Source organism: Nilaparvata lugens, chromosome 12 (genome assembly GCF_014356525.2).
Source record: "Nilaparvata lugens isolate BPH chromosome 12, ASM1435652v1, whole genome shotgun sequence".
Lineage (NCBI taxonomy): Eukaryota > Metazoa > Arthropoda > Insecta > Hemiptera > Delphacidae > Nilaparvata > Nilaparvata lugens.
In genome coordinates, this window is record NC_052515.1 from 14,831,756 (window position 1) to 14,855,380 (window position 23,625).

General features: G+C 31.7%; 2 protein-coding genes across 6 annotated transcripts in view; one reads left to right on the forward strand and one right to left on the reverse strand.

Annotated features, from left to right (window-relative positions):
• Positions 1 to 23,625, reverse strand: part of LOC111055362 (host cell factor 1-like) — a 119,428-nt gene that overhangs the window by 58,734 nt on the left and 37,069 nt on the right. The window contains exon 2 of the mRNA XM_039438905.1: positions 3,305 to 3,382. The gene's annotated coding sequence lies outside the window, so the exon portion shown is untranslated. The remainder of the gene's footprint in view (positions 1 to 3,304; positions 3,383 to 23,625) is intronic.
• Positions 491 to 23,151, forward strand: LOC111048615 (lipase 3-like). Of its 5 annotated transcripts, none has more exons than XM_039438907.1 (8): positions 491 to 672; positions 5,441 to 5,675; positions 7,081 to 7,189; positions 16,060 to 16,309; positions 18,099 to 18,254; positions 19,508 to 19,589; positions 19,961 to 20,109; positions 22,835 to 23,151. In XM_039438907.1, the coding sequence occupies exons 1-8, from the start codon at positions 496 to 498 to the stop codon at positions 23,030 to 23,032; spliced, it is 1,356 nt and encodes a 451-aa protein (XP_039294841.1). In that variant the 5' UTR covers positions 491 to 495; the 3' UTR covers positions 23,033 to 23,151. The 5 variants fall into 5 exon arrangements, with proteins under 5 accessions (XP_039294841.1, XP_039294843.1, XP_039294842.1 ...); XM_039438909.1 differs by having other exon boundaries at positions 23,003 to 23,151; XM_039438908.1 differs by lacking the exon at positions 22,835 to 23,151 and adding an exon at positions 20,251 to 20,321.

Below are 23,625 nucleotides of genomic sequence, written 5' to 3' on the forward strand. Positions count from 1 at the left end.
AACCACCAAAACTCCCCTCCACCCCTACCAAATTTCACCCTCATAACCTTAAACACTTCAGTTTCTGTTTGGCTTGAAAATGTGCGATACCAGCACGAAACGGACGTCGCCACATCAAAGAATGTGAGTGTTTTTTCACTTTAAAGTTTTACAAAATTCAATAGTAATATTAATATATAGTATCTTAGTACAGATATACTCATCGTATTGTAGAGTCAATCAGATACAATTTATTGATTACATCAATAGAGGTACTTAATATTCAAATTTGTAGTATCAAATGCAACAACACAACTAACAAGGTAAAAAAAATCGCATTGAAAACTGTGCTCAGTTACAAGATAGCAGTGTTAGGATTAGATTGTGGCAATATTTTAATATTATTGTGAAAATTGATTATTGTGAAATTAAAATATTTTGGGAATTGAGTAGGCTACCGGCAATGTAAAAATAGATTGATTTGACAATTGAACATTTTGCGAAATTTGTCGAAATATGTGGGACAGTGTGTTTAAAATATATTTTATTCTCATACTTTCATTGGGTTTGACAGACATTATTTGTGGGAAAAAAGGGAAAAAAGTTGTGCCTGCTAAGGATGAGGTTAAAGGGTGGGACAAAGTAGCAAAAGTAGCGCTCCCCAACATTGTGCAGTCTGGTTTGAAACGAACCGTGAGTTTTATATATTTATCTATTCAATGGATAAAAAATTACAATATCGGAATGGAAAAAAAGGCGCTAGCCCAAAACTTCCAAATTTTTATATAAGTACAGAGTGTCTGATAAGTCACTCCCTATTTTTATACAGCTATAATTTCTTTATCTATGAACCAATTTAGTTAGAACTTCATTTGTTAGATAGAGCACTCCTTGAGGTTGTATTCAACACCAATCTTCATTTGTTTCAGTTCAAAAATGTCCCCTCTCTTGACTGTGGAAGAAATAACCAAAAAAGCAGCTCGTTATGAGGTCTAGGGATCTGTGGTGCGAGTACAAAGGTGGTGGAGGGCTGAACGAGGGATCCGTGCAACACTAGATGCAAAAACACTGAGATCCTTCTTAAGGCTATAAATAAACTTTTTACTGGTGATATTTATCAAAGTTTTTCAATTTGTATATCATCAAGCTATCAAAATGAAAAAGTTTTCTCACGAAAACATTTTTTTTCCGATCATTACTTTTTGAGATATGAGCATCTGAAATTTAAATTTTTGGGACAGAACATTTCAAATTCGGCACGATATAAAACAATGCGATTTAGAGGATAGATTCTCCATGGTATTGTTGATCTAGTGAAACAAAATTTTTCTGAAAATATCAATTTTTGGAAAAAGTATCCAATTTACCAAAAATAACTCAACTAAAAGTTATTTTTGGTTATTTTTAGTGAATTGAATAACTATCTTAAAAATTGATATTTTCAGAAAATTTTTATTTTACTAGATCAACAATACCATGAAGAATCTATCCTCTAAATCTCATGGATTTATCTCTTACCGAATTTGAAATGTTCTGTCACAAAAATTTAAACTATAGGCGCTCATATCTCGAAAAGTAATGATCAGAAAAAAATGTTTTCCTGAGAAAACCTTTTCATTTTGATAGCTTGATGATATACTTACAAATTAAAAAACTTTGAAAAATATCAGGAGTAAAAATTTTATTTTTAGCCTTTGCACAGCCTTAAGAATCGTTGCAACAGAGTAACGTGAAATACCACTTTCACGAGATCCTTGACGCATTGATTTCTTAGGGCTCCTCATGAACATTTCACGAACTCTGTCAACATTCTCTGCTGCTACGTTGATGGTCTTCCTGATCGTCTTGCATCTGTGATACTCCCTGTTGTTAGTAATTTGGAATGGAAATTTTTAACAGTTTTTGCATCCAGTGTTGCATGGATCCCTCGTTCAGCCCTCCACCACCTTTGCACTCGCACCACAGATCCATTAATTTTCAATATTTTTGTAAAACGACGTCAATTACTAAAAATCTATCAGTAAAAATCCAATATTCCAAGCATGGTTGGGAAGAGGTAGAAATTTCCAATAAGATTTATGTAATTTGTTCCTTTGACGTTTTTGAAATATTGTTATTGGTGCTTAGAGCTGAAAAAAGTATATTTAAGTTTAAAGTATATTTTATAAGTATATTCCTCAAGTTCAAAGTCAAATTTCAAACAGTTTGACGAATGCTGATAAAAGGTTTTAAAACGTCAAACAAAGCAAATTATAGCAAACATATATGAGTAAAGCAAACATAGCAAATTATATGAATCTAATGTAAAATGTTCATTCTTGATCAATTAGGCCTATATTTTATTCTTCAAGAAAATTCATTTTCAATATTAAATTTAATAATATTCAAAAATTGATTTTTTTTTAAAACCTGAAGATGGTGTGAATCACTCAAACTAGGTAGTTGTTATAATTTGTATTTTTAAAATATTATTTTATTAATTTCAAAAAAGGCACTATAATTCTATTTATGAATGAAAATAAGTAGCACTGAATTCACACATTTTAAGAAATTTAATAATAAATTTTCACAATTGAGATAACATATTTTATTGATTGAAAAAACACCTGACTTAAATGGGCTACTTTTGTACAAATTAATAAAAACAATATAAAAACTTGTATATTAAAGTTTTTAATAATAAAGGGTATAAACGTTTTTATATTGTTCTTATTAATTTATTGATTGATTATATCTCTACATTATTGGAATGCGATCTGGCCACGTTGCAGAGCTACAGGACAGTGCTATCTGCTTTGTCGAATGATAGACAAGGATGGCAACACCAATGCTAATCAAATACTGCGGAGCTACAGTGAGGTCCACGCTGTAATGGCAGTATTAGCAATGGTATTGCTATCCTTGTCTTTCATTCAAAAAAGCGGATAGTGCAATCTCTTTCTCGCTTTGCTCTGATGACAGACCGTCTTTTAACAATGTAGAATTAATTATCAATTAACAAAATATCTTAATTATGAAAATTCATAATGAAATTATTAAAAAATATGATTTCTTGCTTAATAAAATGTAATTGATTATTCTAAACGAGAATGAACAGTTGATATTACATCAATAGACCTGTATCAGCTACCATCTTTAGAAGGCATTGACAAGATAGAGGATTGGCAACGTTGTTCTCCTATCTTTCTCCACCGCAATTATAACGTGAACCTCACTATAGTTGTTAGTAATTGGGTTCATAGAAACTCGTGAATCCTTGAACTGACTCTCACATCAAATATGGAAAATGGAAAATTCTAGAAAAATGATGTGAAAATTTATTTACCTCATCCATCTCTGAGCTGCCCATACTGAGGGGAGATCCATCGCTACAAGTGCTATGAGGAGATTTATTTGTATTGTCCTGAAACAGATAAAATTGGAAAAATTAACTATAAATATTTTCATCAATATTATCAATAAACCTCAGTGGCGCCATTTCACCAAACTGCTAGGGGGGGGGGGGCAAGAACCAAGAGGTATGAGGGGAGAAGGAATACCCCCAAAGGATAGAGGGTCCTGGGTTTTTCCCCATGAATGTTACATTCGAAGATGTTATTATATTCTTCATTTTTTCCAGTTTTATACAAATGTGGTTGAAGTATCAATTCAGGCCTACAGAGAAATATAGCCCTAAAGTAGGAATACACTGAAACGGATTTCTTAAAAATCATGGAAACAGATAATTTTTTCTTTTACAATGAAAATTTCATCTATTTCATTGGGGATCATATTCTAATTGGAAAATAACTTTCAGTGAGGAAGCTGAAGAAACATTAAGCTGTTCCCATACTTCTCACCAACTCTGTACATACATTTTTGATTGTCTGATTGTGCCCTTTCTTTTGCTCTCACTGTGTCATCTTGCAACTTGTTAATTCTCACGTTGAAATTTATGCAATAACTCACTTATTGTGCCCTGATCTATAACTGCATCGCTTATAATATCGATCATAACTATAACACATCGCTTATCTTTAACAATTATTTATTAGATAGTCTAGAAATAAATGCTTTTACTGGAGTACAGTCAATTGTCCAATTCTTAAAGCAAAGGCAATTAACAATAAATAGTAAGAAATGTCAATTCCTACAATTCAAAAGTAAATATAATTCAGTAGAGGATAGAGAAATAAATGTGTTTGTAGAGGAAAATGAATTAGACCAAGAAGAGAAAGTAGCATTCTTGGGAATTTTATTGGACAGGAAATTAACATGGCATCCTTACATTGAGAGGATATGTAATAAGATATCATCTGGGGTATTTGTCCTGCGGCAGCTTGCTAGGCTGAATGATAAAAAACTACTGTTAACTGCTTACCATGGACTTATACTATCTCATATTAGGTATGCTATTTTAGTATGGGGTAATTCATCTCAACAAAATATGGACAGAGTGTTTAAGATTCAAAAGAAGGCACTCAGATGTATAGAGAAAGTGAATAGGCTAGACTCTTGTAGGCCTTTATTTAAAAAGCTTGGTCTATTAACTGTGCCATCTTTGTATGTATATGAAGTTGTAATGCATGTGAAAAAGAGTGGTGTGATCCAGAATTCAGATGTTCATGAGTATAATACGCGAAACAGAGCAGATTATCATATAATGGGTCACAATAGTAGGTTATTTGAACAAAAACCAGATTATATTGGTAGGAAATTTTATAACAAGCTACCTCATATCTTGAAAAGTAATGATGATTTGAAGATTTTCAAAAAACAAATGAAAAAATATTTAGTTGATAAAGCTTTTTATAGTGTACAAGAATTCCTTTCAAACCTAAACTAGGTTGAACTACTTAGTGTTAGAATTATTATGTAATAACATGACTTGTCTTATACTCCATGACTGGAGTCTTTAGGACGTAATCTTAAAAAAAAAAAAAAAAAAAAACTGTACCCATTCTATATCTAAGCTTCAACTATACCACAGAGAAAAATATATTCTTTATTACTCCGTACCCGTAGCCATACTTTCAAGACAATTTTGCTGCATTGTTGATACTGTAGAAGGAATTATACTACTGCTGTTTAAACAAAGTATTAAATCAGTATGAGATTCTAAGGTTTCGTGTAGCTAGACCCTAATTTTCATTATTCATCTGATCCTTGGGGCCTAGGCCCCCCCTGCCCCCACTCCTAAATGGCGCCCCTGATAAACCTGTATCAGCTACCGTCTATAGAAGGCATATTGACAAGATAGAGGATCGACAACGTTGTTCTGCTCTCTTTCTCACTATAGCAACACCTAGGCTAATTTCAAATACTGCGGAGCTAGAGAAGGACAGTGCTATCTGCTTTGTCGAATTATAGAGACAGTGATAGCAACACAAATATTAATCAAGTAGGCCTACTGCCATTATAACGTAGACATCACTTTAGTCTAAAGATTCACACTTTTTGGATACATTTTTTCAAATTCCAGGACGAAATAATCAAACTAGAAGGTTATGAGGCTTATAGTTATATCGTGAAGGTGTCAGCCGGACGTGAGCCAATCAAATTGGAAAATTCTACAATTGATTCGTTTTATATAGAAATATTTCGACTCAGACATCCAGCGAAAAAGGAAATGAAAAATATGCCAGTTGTATTATTGATGCATGCCTGTACAGGGAGCTCATCAGATTTTGTGTTTGGGGGCAAGGAAGAGAGTTTGGGTGAGTTTTCTTTTTGAAAATATATTGAAGCCAATTTATTTCTCATGACAATAAATACAAAACCAAATGTCACAAAAGAAATAAATCTGTTGTGGCGCACTCACACAACTTTCATTGCCGTTATGAAAATTCCGGCAAAAACCGCCTCGTGTGTCTCCAGAGTCGAGTTTTCAGAAATATAAATTAAAAAATCTGGTGTGGCACACTCACACAACTTTCCTTGCCATTATGAAGGAATTGGTATTCAAGCCTGTCTTGACTTACTTGCGGGATCCTAACTCAATCGTCTCCGACGCTTGAATCAAAAATCTGGTGTGGCGTACTCAGACGCAACTTTCCTTGCCGTTATGAAAATTGATCACCTGACGCTAGTGTTCACGCGCATCTCAAGTCTACCATTCAAAGATCTGAGTCAGCTGGTGACAGGACAATAACGCTGGATACACACGAGTTCTGCTATCTCTTCATAGTGAATGATTTGATAGAATCAACAATAATTTGCAATTGAATAATCACATTTTCTCAAATTTCAAGCTTATTTTCAATTTTAGGTGAAAATTTTACTGGACAGTAATTGTAGAGATTTTCATGCTCAACTTTTTACACTAAGAATTTTTTTGTTAAAATTATATCTGAGACCTGATAATTGGAAATCTAAAATCAAACTTTGCATAGATGGGCCATAGATAGCCTGAAAGTTTTACAGATATGGGACTTGTGGCAGTTAATATGGCTTATCAATGACTATTTTAGGTATAAATTTGATCAAAATTGTTGGAGCCATTTTCGAGGAGATCGCGAAAAACCCTGTTTTTGACAACAATAACCAAAAACCACTTTTTTGGACTCAGGGGACCTTCAACCGTATAGAAATTTAGAAATTAGGGTATGTTAGTTTTTTCGGAAAGCAACACATTACTTATGGTAATAGGGCTAGGAAAGAAAAAATTGATCAGCTGACGAGATCAATTCTGCTATCTCTTCCAGTGAATGATTCGATAGAACCAACAGTACTGCCTCTCTCATTAAGTTTGCATTTGAATAATCATATTTTCTCGAATTTGGAGTTTATTTTTAATTTTAGGTGATAATGTTACTAGACATTAATTGTAGAGATTTTCATGCTCAATCTTTTCCACTTGAACGTTTTTCGTTTAAATTGTTACTGAAGCCTTATAATTGGACATCTAAAATCAAACTTTGCATAGATGTGCAAAAAGAGATGCTGACAGTTTCTGAAAAACCTCACCGTAGCTCAATTGATAGCAAGCACACTACTCATGAATGAAAGGTTGTGGGTCAAACTAATTTTGGAATTAGTTAAAATTTTAAATGGAATTGATAAATAAAATATGTAGACAGTGAATTTCAATTTCAACTCCAAATATTGAATTTAAATTTGCAGGATTCCATCTGGCTGATGCGGGATACGACGTGTGGCTTGGTAATTTCAGAGGAAATATATATGGTGGACTGAACCAGTACCGGAATGATACAGAATTTTGGGATTTTAGGTATTACCATAGAAAAATAGAAATAGAATATGTGATATTACATTTTTTCTCAATAAAAAATCGAATCTTTGATTCGATATTCAAAAAATTAAAAAAAATCGATAGTCAATATCATTCTGTATAATCAATATGTGGACTTACATCTGCTTGAAATTTTCATCAGCTGTTTAGTTATGTTGGAATAATTACTGTAGTAAAATTCTCTTTCTAATATTAATAAATAACTGAACAATATAAAGGTTGAATAAATTCAAAACAGATTAAAAATAAAGTTTTATTTAAAATATTAAATGATATAAAATGTAACTTATTATTTTAAAGTTGTTTGATTATACAATATCTTATGATTATGGCAATGATGACGTAACTAGGGCGTCCCCCGAAATTATAGGTTCTTCTCTCAAAAATGGTAGATGGTTTGGCTTGCCGGTGTACTTGGTTCGCTTGAAATTTTTCTATGTAATTGAAATTTAAGATGTTTTGATTGACATCTACTGAATGTCCTTATGAAATTTATTGATGTTCTAAATCATCTGTGAAGTGTAGGTTTTATTATCTTCTCAATTTGTGTTAAATATTTTCGTATAATTTTGAAAGCCATAAGTCTACGTTAAGATCCATTTACAACAGATAAGTAATATAATATTTTGTAAGCTTTGTATCTATTTGGTCTAGAGTTAAAATAATCATTTCTAATTTTGATAAAGTTTTATTGAATCTATATTAGATGATCATACCCAACGTATTTGTAACTTTAATCATGTTCATATATACATACTCACATATGTACACACACATACACACATACACATATGTGTGATTGTTTATTCTGATGTAAACTGAATTTTTCGAATCATTGAAAATTATAATTTCATTTGCTCTAAACTGGAGTTCTTATTCAGAAACGGTGAACCCATTCATAATTTCTCAAGATATTGGTAAATGGAGCCGATAGCTTTCTTTAGGTGATAGGTGAAAACTATCAAACCTTTTGGAGAAAATTGGTAGCATGGCAAATATCATGAATAGAGTATATTATATTCTTCTTAGTATAATAATAACTGTATATACTCGAATCAATCCATTTAAATCAAATAATAATAAAAAATATTGATTTAAGTTAAAACATACCATACACTCACAAATTGAAATAAATTTTTTTTTAATTCTTCAATTGTATCCTATATAGACTTTTTCTGATCAACAAGCTCTTCAACTATGTCTCATGGAATGAGATATCCATCACTCTAACATAATCAGGTAGATATTTGAATAATCTTATGGACTTATATAATATTATAATAAAGAAAAGAATTGGCTTACACACGTACAGGATAGGAAATACACGAATCACGAATCATATATAACGTCTAAACTACTCAACTGATTAACTTCAAATTCATTGCATATCGATTCTCAATTTACGGAGGATAGTTATAGGCCTTTTATTCTTCAAGATTTCAGTACGGTAGGTCAAGTTTTTAATTATTAGACTTTTGCGTGGCAAGTGTTACCTGCTAGTACTTAATATCTTTGATTAAGTTTATAGAGTGCCGTGCTACCAATTTCTCCTTATCGGTAGAATAGCATTTAACACCTATTAACCTAAGGATAGTTGTCGGCTCCAATGTAATAGATTCTTGATAAACTATGAATGGATCTATCGCCTATGAATGAGAAATCCAGTTTACAGAGCAAATTAACTTATAATCTTCATGGATAAAATTATACAAATACAAAGAACAATAACTTACAAGTCTAAGCATCTAAAATTAGGTAGCCTATTACAAACTAAAGTACTTATCCAGTTTACAGTTGAAAAACAGTGGCTATTGGCTTGTATACACACAAAACAAATTTTATGGACAAAATAGAACACTATAAATTGTTTAAAACTCAATTTAAAACATTAATAAATTCACATGAACGAAAATGATTCAGAGCAAAATTTTACAACACAAACATAGCCAGCCATTAGTTTCAGAGAAGCAAGAACAGGAAAAGCCTAAGTTACAAGTCACAGAGCCAAAGCCTTGTTCGGTGTCGATTTTACAGACACGTCACAAAAAAAAAATTATAAATTACAAGTTTGGAATTCACACCCTACATCTGTTCTCAATAAAACTTTATTTTGAAACTGTTATTTTAAACTTTCATATATATTCTCTATTTAAATAAACTATTTATTCTGTTTCTCAGCCTCGGTGACACCATGGAACATGCAACAATCATTTACGATAAAAATTCTCCGTCGAAAAGTTTGTCCGTCTATTGATGACTCTGATATTTACTATAAAGTTCCATAGATCTCGAATTGAAGATTCGATTCCAATGTGAGAAAAAAATGTAATATTACAAATACCCCCCTCTTGACATAAAAAATTTTACTGTTTGAAAATTGTTGAAATTAAATTGAGAACAGTAACAATTTTTTCTATAAAAACATTACATGTCAACTATATTGAAAATTATTATAAAAATTCATCAATAGCATTTGTTATATGTTCCAAACAATATTTCAAAGTATAGAATATCAAAATTATTTTTGATTAGCTTTATAATTTAAGGAAAATATCTCAACAGAAAGTTTAATATGTAAGAATAGTTTTTTTGAAATTGCACATAAATTTAATAGATAGAAAAATTCAATTTTTATTGCATAAAAAAAATTAGTATGTTGAATGAAAAAATTTATTATTATTATTTATATATATATATATATTTTTTTTTAAATGAATTGATGAATTGTTACATTTAATTTTCACATAAAATTTCAATAAATCAAAAATGTTCATTTCTTTCACTATTGACGCGGTTGATTTTATTGATGCACATTTTGGAAAACAGTCCGTTAAGGCACTCAGTATGATTTTCAGTTAAGTGTGACTCCAATGTGATGACGTTAGTGTTGGCTGATCTGGATGCACGTAGTGTTGGGCTGATACTTGTAGTCGACTGATGCATATCAAACTCGATACAGGTGACATCTCAGTTAGCATTGCCTCATGCTTGTAGTAGACGGCTGCATACCAAACTCGATACAGAGTCACGTAAATTTTGTATCATATAATTATACAATGTACATTTCAGGCTTGAAATGACAATGTAATTTGTTTTTGGAAAAGAGATAGACGCTGCATACAGGATTAATTTAGGTGAGGATTAATTTAGGTAAGGTTTGGTTTTTGATATTTTCAGCTTTCAAGGTTTAGAGTTCTGCATACAGGAATAATTTAGGAGAGGATTTTTTGAATCAATTCTTTCATGATACTGTGACTGTTATTCTGAATTCAAAGTTGCGAATGTGAACATGGATGGCAATTACCTCCAGGTAATATAGTAGTGTTGAAGTTTGAGATACAAAGTCAGCAATAAGCGTTGGCATTGCTATTGGCGTATGCTTTGGTGTCGGCATTGATATTGGCATTGGCATTGGCGCAGGCATTGGCATTGGCGCAGGCATTGGCACAGACATTGGCATAGTTATTGGTGTAGTTATTAGTGTAGTTATTGGTGTTGACATTGGCATAGTTATTGGCTTTGGCATCAGCATTGGCACAGATTTTGGCATTGGCGCAGGCATTGGCATTGGCGTAGGCATCGGCGTAGATTTTGGCGTTGGCATCAGCACAGGCATCGGCGTAGTTATTGGCGTAGATATTGGTGTTGATATTGGCGTAGTTATTAGTGTAGGCCGCAGCGTAGATTTTGGCGTAGTTATTGGCGTAGATATTGGCGTAGTTATGTCACACTAGTTCGAAAATCACCCAAATGTTCTTAACACTCTTCATGGCGTTCACTTGTTGCTGATTTCGTGATTCACATGATAACTATTTCAATGTTAATGTCTGTGCTGTACCTGTTATCTTAAAATGCTTATAAACTAAGAAGAAAATCTTGATTAGGCTATCAATACAATCTAATACACATGAAAATTATTTTTAAGTATATATAAAATTGAAATTTGTTAACATCCTATTATACAGTCAGCAATACATAAATTGTGAAATATGGAGATATCAATTACAAATTTCACTAAAAAAATTTCATTCCATCTATTCACTGTTCAAATATCAAAATTTAATCCATTCTCAAACAGAAATAGAATTTCATAACACCCTGTATCATTATCAAAATTGTAAAAAACATCAGATCATCACAACAAAAATTAATTTCAATATATATTTCAATAATTTCAGACAATTGATCTTCTATTCACAATCATTTCATAATATATCTGCATTTCATTATCATTTAGTATAACATTTCATTTATAGCAAGTTCGTTTCACATTTGATTTATCATTCAGGTTTCAAAATTATTTAGTTTTAATTTGTTCAAAAATTGTATAAAAAGCAAATTATTTAATATTGTTAATCATCGTTTGTGGATACTATAGTTTATTTCGACTTTTCAATGTTCTAAACACAAGCTACATTTCATGACAAAACTTTACTATCAATCATTAAACAAGAAACCATTCAAAACATCAATAATATTTTGCTTCAAAGGCAATCAATATTCATAATTAATCATCTGCATCTATGGCAATCAACATAAGTAATCATTATTATGCATCTATGGCAATCAACATAAGTAATCAACACAAAAAATATTATCTCATTACTGCCTCTCTAAGTCATAACCTCTGTTATTCCTTCTTTAGGCAATAATGGGTTTCCATCTCAAAAAACAATTACATACCAGCAAAATTCTAATCAACAAACCCCACTAAAAATTCTACATACACTCCAGCATCCATTTCAAACGATAATCAATCAATCAAATTTATAGAACAAACAATTTTAAAATTTCGAAAAAGATATCAATTACAAAACACTTTAGAAAATTTTAGCCTTTAACTCATTTCAATTGATAATATAACACAACGTTTTTATTCAATGAAAACATTATTATTCAAGTTAACTTTCATTATACATCACATATATATGGCTACAGAATTCATTAATACTTTCAAATTTGAAGTTTATTTATTATACAAAAGAATTTATAATTAAAGACTGTATAATAAGTACAAACATTTCAAGATTATAATACAAAGATGATCAAGATGAATAATGGGTAAATAAGTTCCCTAAAAAATACAAAAAGAGAAAAAGAAAACTGGGTAAATAAATTTCCTAAAACAATACAAAGAAGAGGAAGATTAATTAGAGCCTATCCTACATGTCAGTACTGAACTTTCATAGGAAGTATATTTAATAAATATACTACTATGGAATTTTGCAAATTCAAAGTATGACTCTAATTTGTTATAATTGTGAGCTATCACTCCCATAAAAACAACTGGTGAAGGAAAAAAAAAATGTTGACTATTGTGACTGGGTGGATAGTTCCTAGATGTCTGTAAGGCAATGTGATAGCAGACTCTAGTATCGGACCACAAAAACAAAAGTATGCAAAAGTTTTTACAAACATTTGATGTTGCAGTCTTAAGGTTTTTATATCGCAAACAAGTAGGTCAGATAATCGAGTCCAGCCGTATGTGGTTCACGCCCACACCTCTAAAAGAATCACACCTACTTGTCTACCAAAAATCCAAAGTATTGGACAGCAAAGAAAAAATAAAATGCAAAATGGGTTAAAAGCCCAGAAGAAAACTATAACCTAATTACATATGGCTTATGGCACGATATGCAATGAAAGATGAGAACATGGGAATAATTTGCTCTGAAAAACCTAATTACCTAATATGATACCTGAAAAAAATAGACATGATTAAAATATGTAATACATGATGAAAAAATATACCGCAAGCAAACAATTATTTACACTACAATGGATAGATTTTGGAAAAGTTAAGTTTATCAACAATTTAAAGATTAGGAAAATAAGCTACTTTTAACTTCAATATTATTTCAGAAGAATACAAATTTAAATGACTATGGACAAGATTGGTTAAGATATGCATCATAGAAGAATTTTACTGAACATTACACAAAGACAGGAAAGAATCGAAATTTGAAAAGATTAAGGGCCAAGAAAAATAGGCTACAGGAAAGAAAAAAGACACAATTATGGACTCTTACCATACACTGTGTAGCGATTATGCTATTCTGAATCCGGCATAACACAGGATTCCTAATCATTGTGTGTTGGGGAATACCCTCCATCATGTGATTCACAGTCATCATCTTGTAAATAAGCAACTTGAAACATTTGATATTTCTACTACTTTCTTATGACTTGTTACATTTGAAACGTTTTCACTTACAGCTACACTATCGTTTGAGTCATTGTTTAAGGTTAGGTCTAAATCTTGTGATTCTTCATCTAAGTTTAGAATGTTTTCACGGATAAAACTTCATTATTTTATTGTTCTCCATCTTGCTACGCATAAAAAATATTTACTCATTAGAACCTGAACTTCTCGAACCGATTTCCCACTCAGCAGCATCTCCCATCATAATTCATCAAGATATCTATCCTACCAATAATTTTTACAACCAGGGATATATTTGTAGTTTGGGTCCCACACCAGGGCGTACCATTTGCCGTGCTACCAATTTCTCCTTAATCGTTGGAATAGCATTTAACACCTATTAACCTAAGGATAGTTGTCGGCTCCAATGTAATAGATTCTTGATAAACTATGAATGGATCTATCGCCTATGAATGAGAAATCCAGTTTACAGAGCAAATTAACTTATAATCTTCATGGATAAAATTATACAAATACAAAGAACAATAACTTACAAGTCTAAGCATCTAAAATTAGGTAGCCTATTACAAACTAAAGTACTTATCCAGTTTACAGTTGAAAAACAGTGGCTATTGGCTTGTATACACACAAAACAAATTTTATGGACAAAATAGAACACTATAAATTGTTTAAAACTCAATTCAAAACATTAATAAATTCACATGAACGAAAATGATTCAGAGCAAAATTTTACAACACAAACATAGCCAGCCATTAGTTTCAGAGAAGCAAGAACAGGAAAAGCCTAAGTTACAAGTCACAGAGCCAAAGCCTTGTTCGGTGTCGATTTTACAGACACGTCACCAAAAAAAAAATTATAAATTACAAGTTTAGAATTCACACCCTACATCTGTTCTCAATAAAACTTTATTTTGAAACTGTTATTTTAAACTTTCATATATATTCTCTATTTAAATAAACTATTTATTCTGTTTCTCAGCCTCGGTGACACCATGGAACAATGCAACAATCATTTACGATAAAAAATTCTCCGTCGAAAAGTTTGTCCGTCTATTGATGACTCTGATATTTACTATAAAGTTCCATAGATCTCGAATTGAAGATTCGATTCCAATGTGAGAAAAAAATGTAATATTACAAGAGTGAGAATGATGATTTGTGGCACTTTTCCATATATTGAAGAAACTTGAAATGTTTTCAAAAAATCCACTCCATTTTAATAAAAATTATTATTTCACTGTGAGCATAATGTGATGATGTGTGAGCAAACACGAAAGCATGCTTCTGTGAACTAATATTTTTTATTAAAATAAATTGGAATTTTGACAACATTTCAAGTCTCTTCAATGAGTACCTATATAATTCCTAATATCGGGGCACCGAGCTTTGCTCGTTATTTATTTATTGATAAACAGAACTCAATTCTTTATATTGATTGGGGAAGGACTAACAGGCACAGCTCAAAACTGTTTATTTCCTGAATTTTGATTTATACACTATAAATATTCCAGAAAGTACCTAGGTTATGTTCCATACACTTGAATTCAGGTGAAATTTTCAGTCCAAATATTTGAAACATAAAAGTTCTAATTTAGATTGTTTACATACCAGATTGAATAACAAAATAACACTCACTAATCACTTATTAGTACTGAAAAATAATGATTAACTTTGAATATTATGATATATATATACCATCTCATGTCAACAAATCAGATTACTGTATTTTGATCAAATCAATTGAAATTTCTAGATTTCTCGCGAGATACGGTAAGCTAATTGATTACACAGCTGATCCCACACAGGCACACGCATCATCTGTTATCGACAGACGACGAAATTATCATCTGTTTTTCCAAGGATGAATAATTATCCTTTTCATGTCCTTCAGCGAGTTTTCCCAGGGATGAGACCTAGTGCAATCGAATTTTGATATCATAAACCTACTATATTCCAAATTTCGTGAAAATCTTTAGAGCCGTTTTCGAGATCCGTTGAACATAAATAACAATATAAACAGATAGCCAGATAATCGCAGGTATAAAAATAGAAAAATATAAACAGATATACAGAAATTGCTCGCTTAATATAATAGGATTATATTAAGCAGGCAATTTCTGTATTTTTATATATTTATATCTGGTTATTTATGTTAAACGGATCTCGAAAATGGCTCTAACGATTTTCACGATATTTGAAACATAGTAGGTTTATGATATAAAAATTCGATTGCACTACTAGGTCTCATCCCTGGGAAAACTCGCTGAACGACATTAAAAGGATAACTCATCCTTGGCTGAAACAGCTGTGGATAGTAAAAAAGTGAGTGAGCAAGTGAGTATGTGAAAAATCAAAATATTGCATCCCCAAAATTCATAAGATTACATGTATAAACACGATCATTTTAGAGAATTGTGTTCTGTTTATCAATGAATAAAAATAACGAGCGAAGCTCGGTGCCCCGATATTAATTATAAATAACAAGCAAGGGATTGTCTACAGATGGAAATTGGGATTTTCGTTTGATAATAATTGAGCAAGGGCTTGTTATTTATGATATTATTGGAACAATACCCATTTTTAAAAAACACTTTGGGTTCTACATATTAAAAAAAAAACAATATATATTTTTCAAATAATTATAAAGCTAGTAAAAATTAATTAATGTTCTATAATTATATTCTAGCTTTGATGAGCACGGACTTTTCGACCTACCAGCACAGATTGACTATATTCTAAAAAAAACGAAGCAGCCAAAACTGTATTACATTGGATTCAGTATGGGCGCTACGGCTGCCTACGCTCTTCTATCATCCAAAACAGAATACAATGAAAAAATTGAACGAATGGTACTTTTGTCACCTGTCGTTTATTTGAATATAAGCGATATCACCTTCCCACCAGAAGTGACTAAATTTTTTCACTCACTTTCTAATGTAAGTTGTAAGTTATAGCATACAGAAAAGATAGCATAAGAATATATCCCATGGTTTGTAAAAATTCATTCAGTTTGGAAGTTTTGTATCAATAAATTTATGGTTTTGTGTATCAAGTCGATTTGATACTGTATTATTTTGTGATGATACTGAATCATGTGTGGTGATACTGTATCATTTATGGTGATACTGTATCATTTATGGTGATACCATAGAGAAAAGATAGCATGAGAAGATATTCCATGGTATAGGGCGTTCATGGTCCAAATATAACTGTTAACTCTAGCCGATAATCCTAGTAGTTGTTTTTGGTGAAGCTATGTGACGCTGGCAGTTTCAGACACTGTGCCGTTCTTACATTCTTACATGGGATTATCGTCTATGCTATATTTTCTCTATGTTTATAGTTTGTATAAAATAAGTTGAAACTTGGCCCTCCATTCGAGGAGGTTACATCATTGCCAATTCGTGTAAAATAATATAAATAATTTTTTACTATTTTATGATTCCTATCAATATTGTTATAGCAGCTTTAGTGTGAGTGTGAAATTCTCAATACAGTCACAAGTAGTGTCAACTTGACAGTACTCCAACTTCAGTACAGGCATTATGGGTAAGGATTTTCAATATGATCAGCTCCTAACTAGTCTGCAGAGTCTAAAAATTGTGTTCCAGATATTGTGTCCAAATTACATTGTCAAATGATCTATTGTTTCAAAACTAATGATTTCACACTCAACACTGAATAAGCTTCCTTAACAATAATAATTGTTGATGGAAAGCATAAAATGGTAAAATGATACATGAAAATGAAGAGATCTGAATTAAATGCTCCACAACCCAGCATGAGATCAGATCCTTATTTTTCGATGCACTGTTGTTGAGTAATATTAGCCCTGAAAGCGCAAAAAGTTGGAAGAAAAAGCATCTTTTCAAAGATTTTACACTTTAAGAAGTGAATACTGTATCTCGAATACTGAAGAAGATATCACAAACTTTTACTGGGCAAAACTTGTAGGGAATTTATCTAGTTTCATTTTTGTTCAGTTAATCATGTCGCTGAAATGCATTGTTTCTAAGATACATGCGTATCATGTCGCTAAAATGCATTGTCTCCAAGATACATGGGTGTAAGACAGAAATGAAAAAATGCAACTTTTAAACCACCCTTATCCCTCAAGCACAAGGGGTAGGGATGAGGACTTTTGATATGCTTACCTTCTAACTAGTCCAAACAAAACTGCAAAGTCAAATATTGTGTTCCAAGCATTCCCTCAAAATTTCCCTGTCAATAATATTGATCTCTTGATGTTAAACCGAAGAGTTCACACTCAACACTATAATGGCTGCAACCCTGCAACAATGGTAGGAAGATGCATAAAATAATGAAGTAATACATGAAATTGAAAAGGATGTGGTGCTCTATGATCTCATGATGTGCATGGACTTTTTCAATGAATTGCTAAAAAGTAAGGCCAAAAAGATGAAAAAATCGGAACGAGAAGGGTTTTTCTTCAAAATGTGACACCTTTGATATCTAGAAAACTATGAGACATATTGAAAATGTTACGGATTAAACTTGTAGGCTATATTCTAAGCTCCAATTTATCAGACTGGACTAATATGCTTCAATTCTGTATAGGATAACCATATCCATAAGATGCATAGTTTTCGAGCTATATGCAAGAAAACAAAAAATGATACCTTTGAACCACTAGTAATTAGACTCTAGTTAGCAGTAATATTTCACTACACTCATTCTAAACTGAAGCTGTTTTTTCCTTTTCAGAAGGTGGCTCATGAGACTGAGGTACATGATTTTTTCTATTGGAAGGGCCCACTAATGGGCTTTGACAATCCAAAATGTTCAACTGAAGAATTCAAATCGTTCTGTGCCTTAGGAATGAAATCATTGTCATCTGATCATAAATCATTGTTAAATAGTGTAAGTTCATAATTTTATTTTCCTACAGGTACCTTGGAAAGTGACCATTTCTAAACTGATTGCAGGCTGCAAAGAATCACTTTCCACTCTAGTGTGCAAAGTATTACTTTGTGTACTCTTAATACTTTGCATATTATTTTGCAGCCATCCCAATCAGCTTTTGACATTGTTGGCATGTATTTTGAATGTGAATTTGTTCTATCTATTTTTTTTTGTGATTTTCAAATTAAAAAAAAATTGAACTCATTAAATTATACATTTTGATTATTATTAATTATTCACTATTTCAAATAATATTTTTTTCATTCATAAATTGATTGGTTGAAAAATAATTTAGAAATTAAGATTTACTCAAAATTATTCAAATTTTCAAATTAATTTAATTTTTAATTTGAATAAATTATCGATTTTCAATTTTCAATTGGATTATCAAGTTTAAAATAAATTAAAGTTGATATTAATAACAAAATTATACAGACAAACATTTGATGGATTTCAGCCAACATTTTACCCATAATCAACCACTTTTCATATTCAATGGTAACTGTAGGAAAAATTTAATGTGAAATACATCCACAAAGTTCCTCTGCTGCACTCAAATAACCATTCTGCCCTCACCTACAGCTCATGCATAATATCATAAACGTTTCTTTTGGTGCAGCAAACTGTCACTTTGCGCACTAGTTACACAAATAACTATTTAAAGTACTGTAGCCTACATTTGTGAATTATATTAACTACTATAGTAGGTAACCCATAATCCACACAGGTTTAATCAAAAACCCTTTACATCAGTGGAGAAAGATGGGAGAACAGCATTGCCATTGTCTCTGCCTTGCTACTGCATTCTATCTGGAGGATAGTATTGATACCAGTATATCTGATGTAATATTAATTGTTTTCATTCTCGATTAAAATGATCATTTGAATAATACTCATCAAGAAAATATATTTCTCAAGTAATTAATTTTCAAACTTGAGATTAAATATTTTTTAAATTAATTGTATTTATACGTTGTTAACAAACGATCTGGCAACATTGCGGAGATGAAGAAAGATAGCATAATCTGTTTTGTCGAATGATAGACAAGGAAAGGAACACCAATGTTAAACATATACTGCCAAAATATAACGTGGACCTCACTATACTTTGTAATTTAGAACATAAAAGGAAAACAGAACATGATTGTAAATATATCAGTTTATATAGTTAGCATATTCATCCATTCAAAATACTTTTTGTTTGCTCATAGGAATTGAGAAATAAATTCTACAGTGTTGCACCCATTGGATCATCATATAAGACACTGAGTCACTACTCAAATATAGCAAAATGTAAGTTAAAAAATGCTAAAAATAAGTCAATTCTTATTTCTTTTTTATGGCTCAACTAGACTAGGGTCGAGCTCTAGTAAAGAGCTTGATGTGGAAAAAGTTGTTTTTTTATGAACTTTCAATGTTATTTTTGTATGAAGGAGTCAATTTGTTGTCCAACAAACTTGACCAGTAAAAAGGTTTGAAGAATACATGTTCAACATTTGAATCTGATTGATCAATTTTTTTCTAAAGTTATTGTAGAACATACAGACGGACAATGACTTTGGCCTTTAGTGAATCAAAAGTGAAAACTTGCTCACGCTCGTTCGATTGATTCCTTTATCAATATAGTTACAAATTATTCACTGTCGATATTGCTTGAATTGCAGGGGCAAAATTCAAACCGTTTGAGTACGATTGTAACAAAAACCAAAGGGTATATGGAACGGCAAATGTGAAAGAATATTCTCTAGAGAAAGTGAACGTTCCTACCCTACTGCTCGTCGGGCAAAATGATAAAATGTTCAGCAATAGAGAAGTAAGAAATAATCCTAACTATTGATCGAAGATAAATGTTATGAAATTATAGAAGCTCATTGCACTTATCTTATCATAATTAAATATTATATTATTTTAGATTTTTCTAAATTTGGCTTAGTGATTTTGTGTTTTGTTTCAGTTTTGTATATGTTTGGACTCTTTAACACCAAAATGAACTCTATTCCCAAGTGAAAGGTGTAAATTTAAAGTATTGTGCTCACTATAACCTTAGTGTCCGGTTTCCCATTAGTGAACTTTGGACTGTATATGGCAAGGTGGAACAACCCTTGGGTCTCCCCACCATTCAAAGCCATACACTATTAATAATAAAAATAAATAAATTAGATAGTGAAGTGTTCACCGAAAGTAGAGTTCTCAACATCAGACAGTTATATGTATTAGTTTTAGTAATTTATATTAAGATTTTCATTAGCCTACTTTATTGATAAAGTGATATACTGTATTTCACTACCGGTATATATACTCTACAGAGGGGAATGCACCAACAAAGCTCCACGACAGTAAAGCTCCTTTTAAAACCACTTTCTAGGGGATTTACCGACAGTGTCAACCTGAGCTTCTGGAGAGGAGCTTAACTGATGGGGGGCTTGGTTGTTGTCAGCGTCTGAGGAGCTTAGTTGTTGTCAACGGCCCAGACAACTTGTCCCCTCTGAACCAGTAGTCAAAAATTGTGTTTAAATCATTTCCTCCAGAATCCTTTGTCAATTGGTCTATTGTTGCAAAAATGGATAGCCTATTTCACACTCAACACTAAAGCTGCTGAAAAAGGTGCAGGGAAATTCGGAAAAGTGTGAAATTATACATCAAATTGAAGAGAATTCAATGCTCTGTAAGCTCATAATCAGCATGGATTTTCCCCATCGAATTTTGAAAAGTTATAAGAGCAAAAATAGATAAAAATTGGTAGCAAACATGATTTTTTTTCAAAAATGTCACACCTTCAAGAGCGGATATCTCGAAAACTAGAGGAAATATGAAAAAAAACTGTTGGATGAATATTGTAGGAAATTATGTAAGCTTCAATTTTTTATATGTCAGTCAGGTCCTTAAGATACATAGTTTTTGAGTTTTATGCAAGAAACCAAAAAATGGTACCTTAAGCCACCCCCACCCCCTTAGCACAGGAGGTAGGGGTGAGGACTTTTGATATGTTTACCTCCTTACTACCCTAAATAGAACTGCACAGTCAATAATTTATTGTCTTCCCAACTTTTCCCTCTATACCTTTTTTTGAGCATTTATTGCCTGGACTATATATTGCTTTTTCCAACCATATCCTCCAAATTTGATTTCAACTTATATTTTTCAATTTATGGTCATTTTTGGAAATATTGAGAAACTGATATAATATCTCAAAAACTGAAGGTCTCTCCATATTACGCTATGCTATGCTGTAGTACATCCTCAGAATACATAGCTGTCCTATCTCCCAACATTGAAAGCTGTGCTACGCTGATGTGAATGGGACAGATACAGTACATAGCTTGAATTTAACATTGGGAGATAGGATGGCGACGTTTTCCGAAGACGTATTTCAGCGTGAAGAGACATTTAGTTATATAGATTTTTTGATATTCAAAAATAATGTCAATATCTAGAAAACAGACTATCAGTCAAAATCTGATTCCAAGGATATGGTTGGGAAGAGCAAGAAACCTCCAATAAGATTCATATGATTTGTTCTTTTGTTTGACGTTTTGAACTTTTTATGAGAATTCTAACTGTTTGAAATTTAGTTTTGAACTTGATGAATGTACTTTTTTCATCATTGAGCGCTCAAAATTTTTTTTCAAAAACGTCAAACAAAGGAACAAATCATATAAATTCTATTGAAAATTCTTCCCATTTCCAACCCCCATATTCTTAGAATTAGATTTTGTCAGATAGTTTCCTAGTTATTGACATTTTTAAAAAATATCGACATATCTTGAAAACTAAGGTCAATATAACAAAATTTTACTGGACATTTTATGTTGCAAATTTCATGTAGAATAAGATCACTTTGCTTATATGAGCTACTTGATTCAAATAAAAACAATATAAAAACTTTTAGTACCCTTTTATTAAAAACTTTAAATATTTTAATGGCTAGTTTCGACCATAGGTCATTTTCAAGATGAAAACACTTGAGTACATTTTCTACCTGAAAAATTGAAACAATATAAAAACTTTTAGTACCGTTTCAAGTTGAAAATGACCTATGGTCCAAACTAGTCATTAAAATATTTAAACGTTTTTGATAGAAGGGTACTGTACTAAAATTTTTTATATTGTTTTTATTTTTCATGTAGAATCTATGGTCTTCTGCTGTTATACCTTTCGTGGGATAAATCATAGAGTGCTTCTTCTACATCTAGAGTCTGGGTGAATAGAGTTTCCTAGTTTAACTTTTTCTAGGATAGGTTACTTCATTTAAAAACCAGTAGATATTATTTGATGTGAAGAATGTGAATTCTTTTTGAACTATTTTTGATGACACTACAGTCTATTTTTTTGGATAATACTTATTAAAAACTAGTACTCACTTGTGGAGTGGTTTTGAATTTCCAAATCCATTCTCAACACTCTCTCCACACGGGAGTACTAGTTTTTAGTAACTACTCAAAAATTAGACTGTAGTGTCATCAAAAACGGATTATTATCTAGCAGTTCCTCATGGATGGTGGAATAGATGAGAATAATGTGTAATTGAATATTTTCAGTATTTGGAAAGTCTTAAATCGAAATTGGAAGGACCGTCATACAATATGAGAGAGATCCCTTTTGTGAAGACAAAATACATCACCAATAAACATTTCATGCACGCTGATATGTTACTCGCAAAAAATCTGAAGAAATTGGTATTCAAGCATGTCTTGACTTACTTGCAGAATCCTGACTCAATCGTCTCCGACCCTTGAATCAAAAATCTGGTGTGGCGTACTCACACAACTTTCCTTGCCGTTATGAAAATTGATCACCTGACGCTAGTGTTCACGTGCATCTCGAGTCTACCATTCAAAGATCTGAGCCAGCTGGTGACAGGACAATAACGCTAGATACACACGAGATCTGCTATTCATAGTGAATGATTTAATAGAATCAACAGTTGCCAACAGTTTGCAATTGAATATTCACATTTTCTCAAATTTCAGGCTTATTTTCAATTTTAGGTGATAATGTTACTGGACATAAATTGTCATGTGAGATTTTCATGCTCAATCTTTTCCACTCGAAATTTTTCGTTTAAATTATATCTGAGATATGATAATTGGAAATCTAAAATCAAACTTTGCATAGATTTTTACAGATATGGGACTTGTGGCAGTTGATAGAGCTTATCAATGACTATTTTAGATATAAATTTAATCAAAATCGTTGAAGCCATTTTCGAGAAAATCGCGAAAACCTTGTTTTTGACAACATTGGTGCCTCGTCCACACTGGCCACCGGCAAACATTGTTTGTCAAACATGATAAAATTTGCCCAAACGTTTTCAACAAACATGTTTGTC